This window comes from Chionomys nivalis, chromosome 9 (assembly GCF_950005125.1).
Source record: "Chionomys nivalis chromosome 9, mChiNiv1.1, whole genome shotgun sequence".
NCBI lineage: Eukaryota > Metazoa > Chordata > Mammalia > Rodentia > Cricetidae > Chionomys > Chionomys nivalis.
Genome location: NC_080094.1, coordinates 24,081,025 through 24,102,946, shown reverse-complemented (window position 1 = coordinate 24,102,946; position 21,922 = coordinate 24,081,025). Strand labels below are relative to the sequence as shown.

Here is a 21,922-nt window from a genome sequence, read left to right as displayed (position 1 = left end):
ATATTGGTCCCACTGCCCATGCCACACAACTGTCACTCACATTCGAGGGCCTACTTTGGTCTTATGCTGGTTCCCCAGCTGTCAGTCCAGGGTCAGTGAGCTTCCACGAGCTCGAGTCAGCAGTTTCTGTAATCAGATTGATGCCTACCTTGATTATCATCATAGAACCTTCTGGAAGCAGATGCAGAGATCCACAGCTGAACACTGGGCCAAACTCCAGGAGTCCAGCCACAAAGAGGGAGGAACGATATCGTGAGCAAAGGGGCTAACGCCCTCATGTTGATGGTCCCGGCTCACCTGTGGCCCCATCAACAAGGTCAGCTCTACTGTGCTGCCCAGACAAGATGCAGGACCTGCGTTCTTGAGTGCTGTGGCTGGTGAAGCGGCGGCTCAGCATCTTTCCCTTGCCCTCACCGCCACACCGCAGACAAGAGGGCCGTACCAGCTATCTCACTCTCCAGCCCTCGGGGCCTGCTCACCCCTGCCCTGTCTACAGCGACAGCTTTACTGTGCTGCCCAGGTGAGGCGCAGGACCTGCTCTCCTGAGTGCTGCAGCTGGTGAGGGGCAGGACCAGTTCCCCTAGTGTGGCATTCAATGAGGGGCAGGGCCAGCTCTGTACAGCCCTGTCCTCTCATCCTTCGGTGGTATCAGGAGCCATGGACAACAACACAGACCGCAATTGCAATAGGGTCATGAACCCAGACATGGGCACTCGCGGCAGCCCCAGGCCTAGACATCACCATGCTCTAGGGTGGCAATCAAGGCACCCACCTCAGTCCTCTCCTCCCTGCTTCCACCTCTGTCCACAGGTAACGAACCATTCTGTCTCTCTCTCCTACACAACACCATATGTTTGCTCACTATAATGGGGCTTGACTGCCTGGTGCCAGAAGGTACCAGGTGTGCCTCTGTTTTGTCCTCAGCACCCAGGGTGGACTGCCCCAGGCATGCGTGTGGGTCCTGAACATGGCACTGGGCAGGGCTGTGTTTTCTCCTCAGAACCCGGGGCAAGAAACAGCCCTCTCCAGAGGTCTTAGCGTAGGACAACAGCTCTGCCAGCACCTCAGTGATGTCTCCTAGGAAGACTTGCTTGAGCTCCTGACCTCCAGAGCTGAATATTTGGGTGTCGAGAATGTAGCCCAGTTGGTAAACTGCTTGTTTGGCACGCATGCAGCCCTGGTTTCTATCCTCAGTGCCCAACAAAATAGGATGTGTGCCTGTAACCCCAGCACTTGGGAGGTGCAGAGACAGGATAATCAGACGTTCAAGGTTATCCTTGACTACTGGCAAACTGGAGGCTAACCTGGGCTATAATGAGACATCATATTAAAAGAAGGTGATAAATCTTTGAGTTTCTATATGTGTGGTGATTTGTCATAGCAACCCTTTGAGAATGCCCAGTGAGGGGGTAACTCAAATCCTGGTACTAATTCTTACAAGGCTTTTAAACGTAACTTAGCACTCAGTACGTTCCAGCATAGGGCATAGGGTTGGGCCTGTGGGCTGAGTGCCTTGCAGGTAGGAAGTGCTTGGTGAACAGGACCTGGGTTGCTGCATCCAGGCTACAGGTTCTGGAGAAAGTGCTGGTGAAGACTTTCCCTTTATGTCACCTGGATGTTACCCAAGTGTCCCTTGTGCTCAAAGAACTGAAGAGGAGGAAGTATTCATGTCAAAAGCAAACATGGAGAAGGGCACTGGTCAATATTAGTACATCTCTTCACTGTGTCTGATGAGTGAGCAAAAGGAGCCGGTTTGGGCAACGGGAGACGAACCGCTGCTGGGAGTGGGATGTTAGCTACTTCTGATGCTTTGTTCTTTCTGCCTCTGAGAACCCGACTGGGAGCACTGGCTGGGAGGCAGGGCTATTCCAGGAACACTCGATGGTGCCTGCAGTTAGTTCCATAGGTGTCAGTGAGGATCCAGCCCCAGGAGGCTCTGGGCTCTAAGCCTGGTATAATATCCCCCCAGCTCATCTGTGTCTGTGGCCCCGGTGAATCACTCAGAAGGATGGACGGTGTTCCTGCAGCCAGGCCATTGAACATGTGTATATAAACATACCTCAAATCACTATCCTAGACCCACAGTCCCATCATCCAGTAGCTCAGCATATCTGTGCATAGAACTGTTCACACCTGTGTCGAGGAAGTGACAACATTAACCAAGATGTCACCATGCCATGACATTTCTTCATCCTCAGACACCCATTTCCCTCTGACACAGTCCCTGTGACCTTGTGTGTGTGTGTGTGTAATGGTGCATATGCAACCCCATGCTCACATACATGCCCTCTCTTCTCCCACACACGATGGGACTCTCCTGCCCACTGTGACTAATGTGCGTTTGGAGAGTGACGGGTGTGACAGGGAACTCTGGGCCAGCCCCACTGTCTTCTGTTGTTCCCTTTTGCATGAAGGACCAACATGTGACCAAGATCAGGGCTCATTGTTGGGGGTCAGGGCTCAGAAAGCCTCCTGCCCTCCCTCCAAGAATCATATTTCTGGAAGAGCATGGAGACACAAGGCTATCCCCTTGCCCTCTGGGCACCCTTGCTCCTGAACCTTGACTGGGCTTGCCTGGGATAGTTGGGAACACTCCTGGGAGGCGTCCTCCTTCAGAGAGCTACAGATCCTTGAGCTGAAACGGCCCAGTTCCAGACATAGGTGTGAAGAGTTCTATGTCCAGATAGCCAGCAGCTGGGAGCCATGCTTGCGTACGTGGCAGACCCATCTCACGGGGAACGGAGACATTTGACAAGGCCATGTTTGCAGAGAAAACACTTGCAACCACAAACAAACCTGCCACTCCCTTGTGGTGTGCAGGCTGCAGTGGGGGAGCCTCAAAAAGCAGCCTGTGCACTTGCTCTCCAGGCGAAGCATCCCAAGACGGAGTGTCCGTCTGCTTTGAGAACCTCTGAGGTAGGAATGGTCTGGGTGGCTACTTCTCCCTCTGGTCTGTGGGGATGCACCTCCAGTCATCTCCTTGCAACAGGCACCACCTGTCCCTGGCCTTGCAAAGAACATTGGCAAGCACCATCTTGCTTGGTTTCAGGTAGCTCATTAGAGCATTGACTTCTTATTTCTGCAGCCGGGGCAAGTCCCCCTCTCTCAGAGCTGGGTCCACACCTGACCATTAGGCTGGTGTGGTCTCGAGGGATCTGGGCCACTCTTAGGATATTCCTCAGTTGGATCATGGGGATGGGTTATCCCTGGGAAGATCTAGACAACTAAACACCAGGCTAATCTGGCACAATGGACTGGGTACCTGACTTCAAGTGACTGGACTGTGGGATGCTAGGGCCGAGTGCTCTTCACAGGACGGGCAACTGTCTTCCGTATCCACAGCACGACCCCACCAGTCTCTTTTGACACTGCTTGGGTCTTGCCCTTCTGCACTGCTCCCCCAAATCCTGTTTGCTGTGTCACTTCAGGAAAGGTCATGTTTACTTGAGGGTCTTGTCTATTTTTAAGACACTCTTGTGGTGTCTTACAAAGTAGGTAATTCCTAACATAGAAATGTAAAAATGGATATATTGAGGTTTAGAGCAGGGCAGGGCTCTGGCCACCACTCAGCCTGGATACATGCTGGGATGAGACATGAGTGCCCAAGGGTGGATGGATATCTGCTCAAGCTCCCTGATGCTTGTTCCTACCCTGGCCCACAGATCCTGGTGTAGTGACTAGAAGAATTATGGCTGGGGTGTGCAGTCTGGGACCACTGCTGGTGCTGTTGCTGGCTGTGGTCAGTGTCTCCTTGCCTGTCACTGTGGTCCGACTCAACAAGGCAATGCTGGATTATGGTAAGAGACCTGCTAACTTGCCTCCCAGTGTATAGGTGAGAACCAGATCTGAATGGACACAGGTGTCTCAGAGGACCTGTATGTTGCTTATTTCTGTGGTGCTTGGGATGGGACCGAGAACCCAATGCACGCTGGGCAACTGCTCCACCATAGAGCAGAATCCCAGCCTAGAACTGCATCCCATCTGGCCTAGAACCTGTGATGCTAGGATTGAGGTGTGTACTGGCAGAGGACCTGGGTTTGTATGTGTCACTGTGTCCTGCTGCTCAGTGGCTAATTAGGGAGTCTGGGTGAGCAAGTAGTGTGACCATGCACAAGCACACACACACACATACACACACACACACAGCTGTGCCCTTGTGCCTTGTGTAGGTAGGCATATTCTTAAAAACAAAAACATGTCCCCTAACACATAAACAAACGCCTCCCAAACAAAAAGACTTATTTTTAATCATTAAACTTTTTTTTTTTTTTTTTTTTGATGTGTGTGTGAGGCAGAGTCTCCTTAGGTAGCCCAGGCTAGTCTTAAACTCTCGATCTTCCTGCCCTAGCCTCCCCAATTACTGGGATTACAGGCATGAGCTACCTGGACCTGGGCTAACTAACTTGAGTGATTGACTTTGTACCTGAGAGTTCCTGTGAGTTTAGAGTGCCAGGGAGATGTGATCTGAGCACTGGGGAGGGTGTGTGTCTGAGGCATGTGTCTGAATGTGTGGGCACAGGTGTGCCTTGCACCCTAAGTGCATACATGTACATGTGTAGTGTCTGTGCTCACACAGGGACCAAGGAGAGGGGCATCAAGCGCAGCAAGGCAAGAAGCATCCTGGAGTTGTATCTCTGCAGGGCTCAGCAGCAGAGCGCCAGTTGCTCTTGCTGCTGGGGAGGTAGTGGTGAGGGTTGCGGGGGAGGTGAGAGGTAAGGGGGGGCACAGGTCTCTCCCTGTGGCTTTGTTGCTAGGTGCTTTTGAGTCCTGCTCTTTCCCATGGGAAAGGCCCAATGAGGAAATTGAGGCCCCACAGGGAAGAACGAGGTCACAAAAACCCGAGATCCCAGCATGGAGACCTTCATTTCCCCTCAGCTGCCTCTCAGGAAACTGTTCCACCAAAATGGGGTCTAGAGATGCTTTCCCAAAGGTCAAATCCAACTGGATTAACCTGTGGAGGGACTCCATCCAGACCAGAGAAGGGACCTTAATGGCCAGAACGCGAAGCTGTCAGTCAATAGCTTCCGCCAGGGCACACAGCTCTCTAGGACCTTGCTTCCGGGCAGATGGGCAGACAAGGAAAGTGGTCAGTGATCCGTGTAGGAGGACAATTCACACACAGCAGGAATGGATGCCTGGGACAGAGACCTGAGGGTGGCCTCCTGAGGTGTCTGCCCTGCCCTCTGCTTGTTCTGTGCTGGGCTCCTTTGTCCCCAGTCCTCCCGGGCTCATCTGCCTGTGTTTATTCTCTGTGGGTGGAAACCTGGCAGGAGGCCTGTGCAGCCCACAGTGCCTCCAAGTCTGGATGAGTGACTTCTGGTGTCCTCCCTCCCCAGAGTGCAGGCCCTGTGTCGGGGAGCACTGTGGATGGAGTCTCAGTTCAGCCACACATGGCCAGACTTGGGTGGGCACCAGGAACACAGAGTCCGTGACCTTTCTTCTTGCTCGGGGAAACTGAGGCTCAAATAGGGTCAAAGACATTCACCATGCTAGTGAGTCTGAGCCAAGTTCTAGCCTCTTGGCTTAAATTCAGGCTTCCTTCTAGAACCATTGTCTCTCTTTTAGATTCCACTGTCTACTTAGCTGGGGCCTGATAGTACAGGTGAGGGGGAAGCCAGCAGGTTCAGAGCTATGCTGCTTTATCCGGGTCTGCCTTTCTTTCTCTCAGTCAGGTGTCTTCACCCCTCTGTAAACTAGGCATAAGAATAGAAGAAAATGCTCAAAACAGCACGTGGCACACACGGAGGACTCTGTGGCGACAGCTACCGTTAGTGTGTTAGTGAAAAGGTACACAGGCTCGGCATGAAGAGTGTGCCTGTGCACTGATTGTTTACCATGGTCCTGAGAGATGGGCGTTACAATTAGTGCACATAGATGGAGAAAGCAAGGTATGCAGCAGCCATGCAGGCTGTGAACAGCAGAGCTGGGATTTGGGTCCAGCACCTGGGGCACATGTGATCAGGATGAAGCTGTCCCTCCTGTCTCCTCCCAGGGGATGCTTCCTCAGGATTGGTGGGTGGCTCCTTCAGTTTGGTGACTTGGGGAAGCTCTAGGGACAATTGGGGCTCAGATGGAGATTTGTGAGAGGGCTAAGTATTTTATGGTCTTGGAGGAATGGGAGAGGGCATGATAATAGGGCACACCTCATGGGCTTGCATGGAGCAGCCATTCTGCCTATGCGCCACCTGGTATCTGAGCACCTTCACCCGAAGGGCAGGACAGGTGATAGGTGGTGTGGTCATCATGCTTGGTGGACCCAGGCACTTGACCTCACCATGCCCTGGACCCACAGTGTCGGACATCGGGACAGTCCCTCTCCAGCGGGCCCTGCAGGTCACTGTCTCTGACTTCCTGGATCGGAGTGATGCAGTGCTTCAGTCTACCAGGTGAGTGTTCCCATCCTCCAGAGAGAGTGCTGTAGTCCTGCTGCTGCTAGCTGGAATGTTCCGATGGCCAAGGGAGTGGTGCTTTGGCTCCTTAGGAGGGAGTGCTCCAACTGTCAGGTAGATACTCTACCTAACGAAGTGCTCCCATCTGCTGGACTCTCAGATGGGCATACGGATCCATAGGTGAGTAAACCCAACCAGGTTAGAGGCTCCCACCAGCGGGTGAGGTTATAAGAAGTCTTGGCTGATTGAGTCACTTGGTTACCGGCACTAAGGGGCTCAGACTGGCCCTGGGTCCACATATCTGGTAAGGCTATCAGCTTCTTCCTCCAAATGTTGGACACCAAATTTAGACACAAGGACAATCTTAACTATGTGCTTGCCCATTAATGCATAAAGACCCAAAGGGATGGCGACACCTAAACAAACACAGTGGCCATTGTACCAATCCCTACAGGAATACAAACTGGCTACTGTCAGAGTTTTGGACACTTGAGAAATCGGCTGCTTTTTATGTGCTTACCTACGTACTCACCTATCTATCAGCTATAATTTTCTTTTTTTGTTCCTGTTTTGTTTGAGACGGGGCCTTGCTATGTAGCTAAGGTTGGAAATCTTCCTGTCTCAGCTGATCAGGGCCTTGAAATACTGCTAATACAAAAACTTAGACCCCAGAACAGTGTACAGGTCGATGGACAGGCAGCTTGGGGCCAACAGTTTGAGACCTCTGAGGCAGGGCTGGAGTGAGTGCTGTTTATATGTTAATGGCTATGACCTTAACAATGCACTGGGTAGGTACGGAACCATCTGGACCAGAAGACCCTTGCTTTCAGCAGGAGAGTATCCAGGATGGCTGCAGCTGAATACTGTAGGCTTAAGACAGGCTCGTAGAGTGAGAACAGTTGTGGGTCCACGTCACCCCAGGTTAAAATGAGGCATTTGAAAGTGGGGTCATTTACTGATGCCTGAATCATCCCAAGCTTACCCCGCCAGGGAGAAAATGACTTCACTTAGGCAAAAAGGAAGTCACGGAGTACTCGCTAGGTGTTTCCTGTTGCTGGGGGCCAAAGGTGATGCTAGAATATTGTGGGGGATCTCAGTGTCTCTTCTTTGTCTTCCTGGGAAATGGTCAGAAGCAGTTAGAACCCCACAGGATTATCTTGCTGAAGCCAGGCCCCTCTGCTTGCCTTCGTACTAGCTGGGCATGTTGGAGTGCTTACCACCTCACCCACCAGAAAGCCCTTCTTTATAACATCAGCATGTGGGGGTGGCTCAGGGAAGCCTCCCTGGAGCTGATTCTGTGTTTAATGGGAGTTCCCTTGTCCCTTGGATTCCAACCCTACAGGGTCCAGATTCTGGATGTCCACCTGCCCCGCCTCCACTTGAAATTCATTGCTGGTTTTGGGATACGCTTATCAGCAGCAGCCAATTTCACGATCAAAGTCTTTCGGTGAGTGAGAGTCCTTGTTGGAGGGCAGGAGTTTCAGGGTCTCCAGGGAAGAGTGAGGGGAGGGGACTAACGATATCTCTGGGGGACTGAGACAGGGGAGAACCTTGGAGAACTTAGTCCAGCCCCAATAACTGTGCAGCCAGTGAAGCTGCTTCAATCTCTCCAACCCTCACTTTCTTTATCTGAGGTGAGATGAACCTTGCAGGGATCTGTGAGGTTGAATTGAATGGATTTGGTGTTTTGATTATGGCATCTTGCCTCTTCTACAGTACAAAGCACAGAGTAGATTCTTAATAAATTGTGTTATCAGCATTATTTCTCTGTGCCAGGCAGCTTCTTGTGTAACTGCATTTAACGCTCAAGTTGTATGCTGACATTTCAAGGAATCCTTTATCTTTATTGCTTTGCCCTAGCACTGTGATGTTATGGGTACTCCTTAGTGCTGAGATGGGGAGTGCTCCTTAGTGCTGATGGTGAGTGCTCCTTAGTGCTGATGGTGAGTGCTCCTTAGTGCTGAGATGGTAAGTGCTCCTTAGCGCTGATGGTGAGTGCTCCTTAGTGCTGATGGTGAGTGCTCCTTAGTGCTGATGGTGAGTTCTGAGATAGTGCTTTATGGGTGCTTTCTGTGACTGGACATAGAGCTGATGTTCTCACAGGGTGAGGTCTTGGAGACACACCCATTCTCATGTCAGTTTCACAGAAGGGAGAGCTGAGACTCACTTTAGTCAGTGTGTGGCCCGGAGCCCTGTCACAGGAGCCCCAGAAAGCCCAAGTCATACTCAACTGCTGTACTGTGGAGTTTGGCTCAGGCCTGGGGGTATGTGCAGTCTTCATACACCAGGATGGGTTAAGGTCTGACCTCCTGCAGAGTCCCAGAGCCCATGGAGCTGGTGCTGCCTGTGGCCTTGCTGGCTGATGTGCACGTGGCCCGGGATTCCATTGGGACCCTTGTGCTCAGCATCTCCACCTGCTCTTCACTCTTCAGCCCAGCCAGCACACTGGATGGAAGCAACAGGTGGGTTCCTGAGGGCACTGGGTCTCAGGGGTTCCCGACACCAAAGCTATGGGACCACTACTCAAGTTTCTCACTCAAGACTGCATCCAGTGGCCACAAAGGATCAAGGAGGCTCCATAATCACACCTGTCCTATGACTTAGCACAGAGAGGCCCAGAGAGGACTAGGGACCTGGCTGATGCCACGCAGCCTGCGTCTTGAGCACTTCTCTTTGTCAGCTACCAGGGCACACTTACTAGTAACGATGAGGCCAATCAGTCTGGATGCTCAGGCCCTTACAGGCCATCCCGCCCTGCAGAGGCGGACAGTCCAGGGATGGGAGGTGAGGTAGGACCAGTCAAGCTCTATAGCAGGTGGCTGTTCAGGTCAGCATGTAAGGCTAATTGCAGCTGCCCCTTGCGCCTGCTCTGTGGATGCCACTCTTGGCTCTTCACAGGAGTCTTCTCCATGAGCTTCACAGTGACTGATTGGGGCTTGCCAGGGTCCCTGTGCCACAGGAAGAAATTGGAGGCCCAGAGTACAGGAGACTCAAGGCAGACTTCACCATCCTATTGCCTGGGAGCCCTTACTATGCCTGCTCTTTCCGTGTTTTCGTCCACTCTGAGGTGACTGAGCACCGGGAAGTCCTAAAAGAAGTGTCCCCCAAAGCTTGACCTTTTCCCCGGAGAGCAGTGAGCGTGCAGGAATCCAGCCATGCTGGCCTCTCCTGGCTGCAGAGGGGAGCTATAAACACAGAGATATAGCTTCTCCCCCCAGAGTGCAGCAGGCTGTGGTTGAGATCAAACAGAAGATCCTCTGGGCTGCCGTTGAGAAATGCCGATTTACACCCTCGTTCAGAGGGGAGCCTGAAGTCCAGTGCTAGGCAGACATCACAGGGCATCACAGGGCACTGGAGCTAAATTACAAGGGGATCTGGGACCCCAGCTCCACTCACCATGCCTTCTCGCCCTAGTAGCTCTGGAGCTAGCTGGCTGAGAACAGGCCACGTGGGGCTTTTCCAAGGTCCAGTGTTTATATCTGTCTCTCCTGAGCCGGGCCCCCACTACCACCATCTAGGCCACTTCCAAACCTTGAGAGGAAGGGTCCTTTCTCTGAGTCTCAAGCTCTTCCTCTGTGGGGGTGCAGACCACTGTTCTAACACTGTCAGGAACGTGGCGAGGTCTCAGATGGGATCTCTGGGTTGCTGGCTGGGGATAGAGACTTCTGTCCCAGCTGTCTGTGTGGTTCTGCTAAGAACCATGCCCAGGGAACTCAGGGACACTTTCTGTACCACTTCCTCAGTACCTCCCAGGAGCTGCTGGACCTGGTGCAGGAGCACATTCAAGCTGACCTGAGCAATATGGTAAGGGGCTTCCGGCAGATGACGTAGCTTAGAATGCCTGAGGTATGAGCAGTGGGGCTACAAGCCTTGGGAGAGGGACATTGTATCTTGATGTGCCTATGTGGGCTTCAGTGCATGTAAGTGTACTGTATATGTGTTTTGTGTGCATGTGTGTCCATGTAATATAATGGTGATATATACATATATATATATATATATATATATATATATATATATATATATATCTCATAATCTTTCACTAAGACTTTACTTCAGTCCGTGATATTATTTTAAATAGAAGGCCCTTCATGGGGTACTTCCAATTTCTTCGTGAGAACAAGAAAGAGGCCCATGTTCAGTGCTGAGGAGGAGGAGTGGGGGTACTCAGGCATGGGTGGACTTTAGGGAGCTTGGGAGACAGTGACAAATCTTTCCAGAGTAGTCCTGATCCCATGTCAGAAGGTGGGGGTAGGGGAAATGTTTTGGGGGAGATAAATTTGGAATGAACAAAGACAAGCCTGATGCCCCCTCCCCCAGGCTGTGCAATGGCACTAAGGGTACTAAGGTAGGGAAGGAATTCAGAACTGTGGACTGCAGAGCCAGCAAAAATTAATGTCTCCCTAGTGTGTGTTATCTCCACCCCAGGGGTGATGGCAATATTCACAGGCTAGGAGCACCCTGGCCTTGCAGTCCCCTCCTTGCCAAGTGCCCGTGTCCTCCTCTCCATCCTTTGGCAGCTTCTCTTGCCTCCTCAGCACCCTAAGAGGGGTGGACGCCAGCCATTTCAAGGAGGAAAAGGAAAGGACTCCAGGCTTGCTGTGTGCCTGGGAGGCTTTTGGGGGCTGGGGCAAGGGCCTGCAGCCTGACTGTTCCTCACCCACAGCTCCAAATCGCCCTCACAACAGCTGCCTCTCTTTTGCTACAGCTGTGCTTGCAAGTCTCTGGCCTGGTTCAGGACCTCAATGTCCATTTGGGTACTTTAATCGGTAAGACCTGGAGCCCAGTGGATGGGAGGGTGGGGCCTGTGGGTCTTAAGAACCTGTAAAGATGTCTCCCTTGGACCTGGTGGTATTGTCTTCATTGCTGGCTTCTGATTATAAATAGTGTTCTCTTTTCAATTAATCTGAGAAAAAGGAGGCCTTTGGGAAGGTTACCTAGGACTCCCCAAAGCACATGGCTGTACACAGAACCTGGCATCCTCTAGATTCCAGAATGAATTCTTTGATCCTAGAATCTACCTATTTTAGGTCAAATTGCCAAAAATCAAAATATAGCTGAATGTTTAAGCCACGAATGTTACTGTTGGAGAAACTAAGCTGCATTGGCTCTTAGGATCTAGATTCTCACTGTCAGAGTCTCGGAGGTTTTGGAAACAGATCCTCAGAGTCAGGGAACCCTTCTGTACCATTACAGGGTGGTCGGGCACTGTGGTGAGGGGTGTGTCTATCACTGGAGGTTCTGGGCCTAAGGCTTGCTTTGGCTATCATGTGGGCCGTGGGTATGAAGATGTATGCTCCTTACCTGGATATGGGGACACTGGCTCTGCAACCCTCTCAAAAGGACACATGTATGTCCATCCCCCTGGGAACCACATGATCATTAGTTCTGGTTTCTGAGTCTTGACAATGACAGAAATGAAGAAGGAACAGGGAAGGAGTAAGGGAGGGAGAAAGAGGAAGAGAAGGAGGAGGAAAAGAAAAAAAGGAAAGAGAAGAAGAGGAAGAAGAGGAGGAGGAAGAAGAGGAAGAAAAGAAGAAGAAGAAGAAGAAGAAGAAGAAGAAGAAGAAGAAGAAGAAGAAGAAGAAGAAGAAGAACTGGGGCCCAGTCTCTCACTTCACTGCGGTACCTTTTGAGACTGGGTGGAAATGCCTTAGCATACAGGAGTTGAGTGCTCACCCACAAACCACAATTGTCATGGGTCATATTTCAATATTCTCCACTGTCTCCACACTGATCTGCACTATTGTCTGAGAACACTGGAAGGTACCCATGTGTCTTCCTAGACTAGCTGTGGTAGAATCTGAAGGCTGGAGAGCAGGCCTGTTGTATCTTCTTAGTCATAGGCATCAGTACCTCAGGACTAGTTCAGAAGAAATTACATCATACCTCGAGGGCATCTTATTTGCCTCAGATCCCACACAGCCTCTCCCGTCATGGATGGAACCCATTCGGTCTGAGACTTACCAAGGACTTTTCAGATTCCTCAGGAGCAATTTTGAAGCTGCACCTGCTTGGGGCCCACCAGCTTTGTCTTGTCACTGGTGTCTTTTTCAGGGTGCTGTGACTGGCCTTGTCTGTCTGGACCTGCCCCGGGGATGCTAATGAGTATATACAAGCTGGGACAGTGTGAGGGGTGGTGGGGGAGAACAGAGGACCCAGAGCCTGGGCTTGTCCCAGGGACACAGGGCAGAGCCTGACTTTACCCACGGTGGGTTCTTCAGTAGGCAGGCTCTGTTGCCATCAGCCCCAGGTTACCATGGGAAAGCAGAGGGCTGGAGCTATGTAGGGACAGGTCCGTGCTGCTTTTCCCTCCACACGCATCCACCCACCACTCTGGCCAGTTCCAAGTTATCTTGTCTTCTTGATTTCTTGGTTCCCTACCCCAATCAACCTCCATATTACCTTAACTAGGAGGTGGCAAGCAGCTGAGGCCACTGGACTGGAATGAAAGGGCACACATTGGAATTATAGTCACATTGTTCCCATGCTGTGTGACCTTAGGGAAGTCACTCATCCACACCATTCTATCCAGAAATTAGGGATGAAAATTCCCACTTCTTGAATTTGTTGGTTTTATGAAACAGCATGGGTTAAAGGCCTGGGTCCCGGCAGGCTTAATAAGCAAGTGTATATTTCTCCTTCCTCAGGAAGCTTACCTTCAGCATGGCCTAGGTTTGTGTTTATCCCAAAGATCAGCTCTTGTCTTTGTCTTGAGGAATAATAATAAAAAAAATCTAATAAAGGGATTCCATGGCACCAGCCCTGGAGTACGATTATGTGAGGCTTGCACAACTGGGATTTCTTTACTCTATTGACAAAAGATTTGTATTGTAAATTTGTGATGTAGGACTGTATGTACTTACAGTGTATAAAGTAATGCCCTATATATAATGTATATATATAATCCTAATATAATGGATATAGAGTGGAAGAGTTAAATCAAGTACATTAACATTTCCATCATCTCAAATATCTAGAGTCCATTAAAAAGCACAGATCAAAGGGGTGTGTCGGTTAGCCACATGTCTCTGGAAGGCTGTGTAACAAAAGTGTCTTTTACTATGGTGTAAGAAAACATTGAAAAAGGAGTTCAGCTGGGATCCTGGGCTCTATCTTCCACCTCTCTTATATTTCTTTCCTTTCCTTTTTTCTTCTTTCTTTCCTTCCTTCTTTCCTTCCTTCTTTCCTTCCTTCTTTCCTTCCTTCCTTCCTTCCTTCCTTCCTTCCTTCCTTCCTTCCTTCCTTCCTCTCTCTCTCCTTCCCTCTTCCCTCCTTCTTTCCTTTTTTTGTTTTCTCTTGGCTTTTTTTTTTTTTTAATACAGGGTTTCTCCGTGTAGCCCTGGCTGTCCTAGAACTCACTTTGTAGGCCAGGCTGACCTTGAACTCACAGAAATCCTCCACCTTTCTCTGCCTCTGGAGTGCTAGGGTTAAAGGCATGTGCCACCACCACCTGGTTATATTTTTAAAATATACACCATGACCTTAATGTTTTATTCATTTTAAACATGCAGCAATTTCACCTTCATAGTGTCCAGAGTGTTGACAAATGCAGTGATAGGTGACTCAGGAGAAGGGGCAGTCTACCAATCTCCACATCCTTCCTCCTGCCCCTTCCTCCTGCCTCCAAACCATGTGACCCACTGATAGACCAGGAAAGGAGTCATACTGAGTTGCTTTTGCAAAAAAAAAAAAAAAAAATCCTAAAAGTATTAGAGAAAATGAAATTAAATCCAGCTGAGCCAACAGAAAAACAGAAAGCTGAAAGGAGATATATACTTACCAATATATACTTTAATACATATATACAATATATACTTTAATACATAATCTATTTTCATACACAATATTAAATAATATTTACATGCTTAAATATAACAAAATTATACAAAGCACATAAGATGGACCCATAATTGATATTTTAAAATGAATGGGTAGATAAATATATACATGTATTTAAAATATACATGTATGCCCACATATACCTACATCACCCATCACTGGGCTACTGGGACCAGAGGGATGCTTAGCAGTTAAGAGCACTAACTGCCCTTCTAGAGGACATGGGTTCAGTGCCCAGCACCCACATGGAAGTTCACCATTGTCTGTAGCTCCAGTTCCAGGGAATTCAACACGACACCCTCTTCTGGCCTCTACAGGTACCAGGCAAACATGTGGCACACAGATATATAAGCAGGCAAAACACCCATACATATAAAAAAAAATAAAACAATTAAAAGACCCTGGGCTATCTAGGGCTTTGACGGTAGAACTGAGGGCTGAGTTAGGCCCTCCTAAGCCCTGAATTCTGGCCTGCCGCACTGCTGACATCTCTGAGGATGTGTTGACCTTCACCTGTGCAATCTTCATAGGCAGAATATTCTGACCTGGGAGTCCACTCACATCCAGGCCTCTGTGCTGTGCTTCCTGAGAGCTGCTTGAGGCTTCGGATGAAGTTAGATCTGGGTGTCCTTGCTCTGGTGTTTGAACTCCTGAGGGAGATGTGTGGTCAGGTGGAGGGGCCAAAGCTGTGCATCCCTCCTTGGGCAAGAATGAACTGACCACACTGTGTGCAGAGAAACTTGAGTGGACTCTGTGGTGATGAGAAGAGACAGAGGAAGTGACTGGTCTGGCTGACCAGTGGGAACTCTCTTCTTCCCGTGTACTCTTCATGCCTCCATTAGATGGACTGGGCCTGGGCTGAGCCTTCTCCTTCTGTAATCTGAGCTCAATAGTCCTTAGCTGATTGGGAATGTTAGCAAACATGCCTGCTAGCCTTGCACCTCAGTCAGTCAGCAAGCTGGGTGCACGCCTTCAAAGGAGGCCTAGCCCGGCTGATGAGTTTGTGGCCTGGCTGTGGTTCAGAAAGGTCCTTGGTAACCGTTTGCTGGCTCAGTGAGGGCCTGGTGCTCAACGTTTTTCTGTTTTCATGAAGGACTCAGTCCTGTGGGCCCTGAGTCCCAGATCCGCTACTCGGTGACCAGCACGCCCACTATCACCAGTAACTACATGTCTATGGATGTCAGAGTGAGTACCTCCCAGTCAGTCTGGGGCTGGCATCCTGGAAGTGGCCTAAGAGGGTAGAGGGTAAAGAGAAGAAGGTGGCTGGTACTCCAGGTGGGAGTGCGGGCCACGTCTTCATGGCTAGGTTAGTCCCTGGGGGTCCTGGGTCTGTTACAGGCCTACCGTTCTTGTTACCCTGCATGTGTGCCCCTGCCTTTATCCAGGCCATTCTCTTCCTGCTCGGCAAGCCCATCCTCCTGCCTCTGCATGGTGCTCACCCCTTTGTGTTGCCACGGCGTTTGGGTGCTGAAGGTGCCATGGCAACAGTGGGGCTCTCCCAGCACCTGTTCGACTGTGCCCTCCTGATGCTGCAAAAGGCTGGATCCCTCAACCTGGAGATCACAGGGCAGCTGGTGAGGGCTGGATCTGTCACCCAGGTCCTGTGGCTGGGTGCCCTGTGGCCCATTCTGGTGATATCCTGTAGATGTAGAGTCATGGGCAGTGGGCAGCTAGAGTTGGGGCTACAGGATGGCCCTCAGAAGGAACCCATGGATGAGAAACTCTACCCGTGAGGCCAAGTGGTGGCCTTGACTGTGAAACTGCCTTAAACTCTGTCCTGATGGGGACTGATTTCAGAATTCAAAGAACAACCCTTTGAACACCTCCATGCTGGGCCAGCTCATCCCTGAGGTGAGTGACATTTCTGCTCATAGCAAGCCAGAGGCTCAGGGATTGGGTGGGACCTTTATGGTCTCCCTCTACCCCAAGTGTGGGGGGGGTGGTCAGCACCTGTCTTTAGCCCTCTCTCCTGATCTTAGGGACTGCCCATCCCAGGCAGCTGCATTTTCTTCTCTCTCTCTCTGCCTGTTATGAGTCTGATGGTCCATTTCACTCTCTTTTCTATTCCCTGCCTGCCTGTAAAATCTAGCTCAGAGTGAGTGACACACACCTGTGATCCTAGCACTTGGGAGGCAGGATGATCACCAGCTCAAAGCCAGCCGGGGTGTATAGCAAAATTTTGCCTTAAAATCAAAGCAAAACACCAACACAAGAATCCCCTCCGAGGAGCTCAAGTCTGGTCCAGAAGCCTGGACTGGACCCACTTGTGAACTCAGTCAGGAATAGAGGGTGATGGTTTATCAACATCCAACACGGAAGACTGCCAGTCAGGAGCGTGTACAATCCTCTCCCTCTCCTTCTCCCATGTCCCAGGTTGCCCACCAGTTCCCTGAACCTATGCCCGTGGTGCTCAAGGTGCAGCTGGGTGCCACACCCGTGGTCACACTCCACACCAACTACTCCACTCTGCAGCTGCGGCCCATTGTAGAGGTCCTCGCTGCATCCCCCAGCTCAGCCTTGCAGTTCCTTTTCTCTCTGGATGTGGTGAGTGACAGGCCAGATGGGACAAGTGGGCTGGGGTGATGTTCCGCTCGAGACCTTACACGCTCTGTGCTCTTCTCATTTGCTTTGATTCACATCTCTCTCCTGAACACGCCAGGACATTCCGTCTCAGGACCGTGGCACATGTGGAACCCTCTGCCTGGCACTCTTTCCCTTTTCTTTTGGCATGACTACTTCTTCTTCACTTTTCAGTTCTTAGCTCAGAGCAGCCTTCTTGGGCCACCCTGCGTGAGAAGGTCCCCATCACTCTGTGCCTTTGTGACAGCCTCCGCTTTTGGGAAAGCCCCTGTCTGATTGCTTCTGGAAGGTTCCCCACAAGGAAGGGAAGGGACCCCACCTGTCTTCTTTATACTGTTGTTGCTCATAAAGTGCAGGCCACAACCTGACATTTAGCCAGCTCCATAGACGTGTGTGGTCTGCCCTGGCCAGGGAGGGGCGGGAGGCTCTACAACGCACCTTCTGACTTGCTCTCCTTAAACACCCAGATGGTGAACCTGAACCTTCAGCTCTCCGTGTCTAAGGCAAAGCTTCGGGGGACCACTTCTATGCTAGGGTAAGTGGGCCTTCTGACCCTGCAACCCCAGTATGCTCTCAGACATAGTGGTGTGAGCTTCAGGGGAAGCTGACATACGCTGAGCCCACCCCTGCTTTCTTTCAGGGGGCTCCAGTTCTCTGTGGCCACCTCCAATGTGGGCTCCATCGATGTGAGTGGAGCACTGGACTGCCTTAAACCTTGGGAAGGGCTGTGGGAGAGTGAGAATGATACACACACCTCAGTGCCACCATAGCTTCCCTGGGATGGCTGGGGACAGGGACCTCCTTGCTCTCCATTTGTCCCCACTCCCTTGCCTATTTCTTCGTCTGTGGGCAAGGATTGATTCATCAGCTCGGCCCTCAGTCAGAGCTTATTGGTCAGTGGAACATCTGGCACTGGCTGGCCCATCATGTCACATGGTCAGGCTCTTGCCACCATGCACACATTCCTTTATCCCCACGCAGCATGGGATGTGAGTTAGTATATCTAAGTCATCCACCCAGCTGCCAGTCTGCCAGCCTAACTTCCATCTGTCATCAGGCATCTGTTGGCTAGCCCTCCTGTTGGTAACTCTGGGATGAGGGTTAGAGTTTTCCCTGGGCTGCCCGACTCAAGGTTGATCCAGTTGGGGAGTTGATTAGGGTCAGCTGATGTGGGAGATCTACCCTCCCTCATCCTGTGTCTCGGATGCCTGTCCATCTGTATGTTTAACTGCATTCTCTTTGTCTTTCCTGGGGCTGGTCCTTCCACCCCACCCAACCCTTCGCTGTTGCTGCAGATGGATCAAGTGTACACACTCATAAGCACTGTATTCCAGAAGCCCCTGCTGGATCACCTCAATGGCAAGTCCTGCTCTCCGCTGCTCTGGTGCCCTCTTGAGCCCTGTCCAAGTTCCCAAACCCTCTCAGGCTCAAAGATTAAGGGGGTGGTTTTTAGAGGCCAGCTGCCTCTGCCTTGTGGTACATATTTGTGTAGCCAATAGATGGTCTCCGATCCTGTCTTAATTTCCCTTCTGTGCTGTGCAGGTGATTCCACCTCCCACTCTAGGTCCCAGCACAGGGCTGGCTGCAGCTGGGACTCTTCCTTCTGACTAACTTAGATACTTCTGTCTCGCTGCAGCTCTCCTGGGCATGGGAATTGCTCTCCCAAGCGTGCTCAATCTCCACTATGTCCACTCTGAGGTCTCCATCTGTGAGGTGAGAGCTGTTGAGTGACTGGGGAGCCTCTTTAGAGAGGGGGAAGTGTCACCCCTCTGGGAGCTCACCCTGCATCTTCCAAGACCATGCAGCAAATGCTAACTGCAATGAGATGGAGGAGCCAGGACCCAAGAGACCATGGTGGGGGAGGCCCTCCCTTCTCACCATACCTCACACCAGAGACTTTAGGTCTTCAACTGTTTCAGGATTCTGAGTCCTGAGATGGGCTTGGCCTCTTGGTGTCTAAGGTGAACAGTAGAGAGATTTTTTTTTTGCAGCTAGGTGGGTAACTTCCTGAACCTTCCATGGTTACTGTTCCTGGGTCTGGAATCTTAGGCCCAGGATGAAATTCATCCTGACAGAGAGAGAATGACTCCCTATGATCTCCTCCTGTCTCATCTGGGAACTCAGAACAAATTCCTTCAACAGGCTGAGCAAGGATAGGACATGGGACAACAGTCCAAAGTGGGGCTTAGCAGTTCAGGGAGGATGCTCGCCCTGGTTCGTTAAGAATGGTGGCCTCAAGGCTCTGATGATCCACTCTCATGAAGATGGATAGTTTAGGCATGGAGGAGATGACTCGGTAGATTCGTACTTGCAAGTGTGAAGACTCCAGTTTAGAGTCCTAGAATTCACGCTGGTCAGATGTGATAGCCCAACTGCAATCCCAGCACCCAGCAGGCAGAGACGGGGCTCTCTAGGGTGAGCTGACTAGCAAGACTAATCAGATGTGAACTCCAGGTTCAACGAGAAGCCTGCCTTGGTAAATAAATAAAGCAGAGGGCAATTGAGGAAGACATCAGAGGTCAACCTCCAGCCTCCGTACATGTGAACGTGAATGTAGGCAATTATGTACATCACACACACAGACAGACATAAAAAAAGGATAAAAAAGAGGAACGGTCAAAACACAGAGGACTCGGAAAGGTCATTCTTGGCTATGTAGAGAGCTGGAGGCTAATCTGAGGCCTCTTCTCCCCTCTCTTAATTAAAAATAAATGGTCATGTTAGTCACACGAGGTTAATGGTTGCTAGACTAGACTACCCTCGACTCTGAGCTACCTATGGACAGGGACCGGGTCTCATTTGTTCTCTGTTGAGTCCTCAGCATCTTCTAGAGAGTTTGGCTTGTGCTAGAGGCTCAGCGGAGGCTTGACAAATGAGCAAATGATTGGATGGGTAGATAAATGACGGTGACTAGTTAACAGCCTGCAGGAGTGTTCACTTCAGTAGTGCAGCGTGGGACACGTGAGGTACAGGGAGTGCCTGGCTCTGGTAGGGAAGTTGAGGCTTGGAGAAGGAGCCGAGTGGTTCTGCATTCCTGGTCAGGAAACAACAATGGCATGGGCTCTATGCCTGGAGCATAGAGCATGTGCCAGTTTCATGCTGACCCACATTTTGAGGGCTCCCCCTCCATAGCTTTGTGAGGTGAGTGCTGCTACTTTTTTTTTTTTTTTTGGAGACAGGGTTTCTCTGTGTAACAGCCTTGATTGTTCTGGAACTCTCTCTGTAGACCAGGCTGGCCTTGAACTCACAGAGATCTGCCTGACTCTGCCTTCTGAGTGCTGGGATTAAAGGCAGGCGCCACCAGTGCCCTGCAAATGCCACTACTTAAGTGACAGAGTAGGAGATTGATGGCCACTCCTGATAAGAACACTACTCAGAAAGAGGTTGAAGGTGGCAACCAGGGGCTCCCCCATAAGCCTCTGAGTTAGCCATAGCTTTTTTTTGGTCTTCCAGGGTTATGTTGTGATATCCAGTGGACTCGCCTACCAATGCTGAGCCAGGATCATGAAGAGAGCCGGCTATTCAAGAGCTTTCTTTCCCCAAGCCTGGGGACACTGAGGCAGAGCCATGTAGAGTCATCAGCAGCAAGCCAGATTCCTGTCTGGGCTCCTTAATCTTTGTTGGACACCTGGGTCTCTCTCTTGCTTCCTTCCTCCTTCTTGGGCCCTTCCTGGGGAGGAGGCTGCTGGCTGCAAGCTGTGAAGCTCACTTCAGCATTAAATGTTTTTCTTGAGTTGCAACTCCCAACTGACACTGTGTACCTGAGCCAGTTCTCTGTGTGCAGCCCCTGGGTCCCGAGCCACCCAAACTGCCCCAGAGAGGAGGAGGATGGGAGCTCATCTCTGCTGATCATGCCTGTCGGCTTTCACTCCTTGCCCAGGAGGTTCCTATTCTGAAAGAGGACCCTGGAGGGTGGCAAGGATGAGCTAAGGTTATGAGTAGCCACACGTTCAGGTATTATGCCCTCTGCCTGGTGGCATTCCCTGCCTTGTAATTAGGTCAGACAAGCCCTGTGAGACAGGCAGGCAGGCAGGCTCTGAGTTTCTTCTGAGGGATGCAGCTACTAATGTCCAGTGAGGAGAAGGACACACCCAGAGCCCCAGAGCTGGACAGATCCAAGACTATTTGACCTTCTAGCATCTGAAGAGTTTGAACAGTTCCTGCCCCCATTTATTTGCCTCTCCTATGCCTATTTTTGTCCCTGTTTCCAAAATTTCAGGTGACATTTCCATGACCTTTTCAGGTACCCTTTTGCATCTTTAGCTTCTTGTCACAAGCAACTGTTTTTGTTCTAAGAACAAGAACTGCTTCGAGGCTCTGCTCTCAGGCACATGTCTAACTCTCTGAGAGCTTCTGAGACCCACAGTGATGCATTGCAGCGCGTTGCAGTGTGGGCTGGGCAGAGCAAGGGACTCAGTGAGCTAAAGCCTTGTGATCTTTCTCCCTGATAGGCTAATCTCTAAGCCACAAACTCCTTCCTGGCTGAGCACAGGGCTCACGTTCTGTGTGTTTCCTCAGGGAAAGTTGAAGGTGCCTGGATTTTCAACCTCAGCCACCAAAGCCTCGGGACAGAGTGGTGCCACTCCACCCACCTGCCTCTTGCAAGGTCACCTGTGGCAGGGAGTGAGCAGACTCTGCTCCACCTGGGTAATGAGAGGAAGTCAGAATGAAAGAGTGAAAAGAGCAGGTTAGAAAATCCTTCCTTGCGATTTCACCCATAACAGCGTGCCTTTTAGTTTGGGGGGCTGCTCAGTTAATTTATCAATTTACATTTACTGTGTAGGTTCCACCTTATGCTAGGTTGTTGGGGTTTAGAGAGACAAAACTCTGGGATACGACTGTGTTGATGACTCTTCTCTTCACTGCGAGGCAGGAAGTGACAAAGGCAACTTACAGGAAGAGGGTCTGATTCTGCTTCTGCTTTCAGGGGACTTTACCCTTCATGGCAGGGACACAGCTCCTATTGTGACAGAAACTTGGAGGCTGTCACTTCTTTACAAGGTGGCTGAGAAGGAACAGAGAGCTAATCAGAGCTGAAGGCAGGTGTAACCTTCAAGGCATTCTCCTAGTGGCTCAGGCACCATGACCCAAAGGTTGCATACCCTCCCAAA

The 21,922-nt window shown here is 50.7% G+C and overlaps 1 protein-coding gene across 1 annotated transcript; it reads left to right on the top strand.

The window, feature by feature from the left end:
- The first annotated feature begins 3,688 nt into the window (after positions 1 to 3,688).
- Positions 3,689 to 20,306, top strand: Bpifb2 (BPI fold containing family B member 2). Its single transcript, XM_057781108.1, has 15 exons — positions 3,689 to 3,797; positions 6,293 to 6,386; positions 7,732 to 7,836; positions 8,705 to 8,851; positions 10,133 to 10,193; positions 11,098 to 11,158; positions 15,325 to 15,416; positions 15,617 to 15,805; positions 16,029 to 16,082; positions 16,605 to 16,775; positions 17,279 to 17,346; positions 17,452 to 17,497; positions 18,107 to 18,170; positions 18,448 to 18,524; positions 20,265 to 20,306. Exons 1-15 carry the CDS (start codon positions 3,689 to 3,691, stop codon positions 20,304 to 20,306), a joined length of 1,380 nt encoding a protein of 459 aa, XP_057637091.1.
- Positions 20,307 to 21,922: the final 1,616 nt, after the last annotated feature.

Excerpts from the sequence above, each read along its gene's own strand:
- Bpifb2 (XM_057781108.1), top strand. The coding sequence starts at position 3,689 with ATGGCTGGGGTGTGCAGTCTGGGACCACTGCTGGTGCTGTTGCTGGCT. Across the intron at positions 11,159-15,324 it reads CCATTTGGGTACTTTAATCG|GACTCAGTCCTGTGGGCCCT; the intron begins GTAAGACCTGGA and ends GTTTTCATGAAG. Across the intron at positions 16,083-16,604 it reads TGGGCCAGCTCATCCCTGAG|GTTGCCCACCAGTTCCCTGA; the intron begins GTGAGTGACATT and ends CCCATGTCCCAG.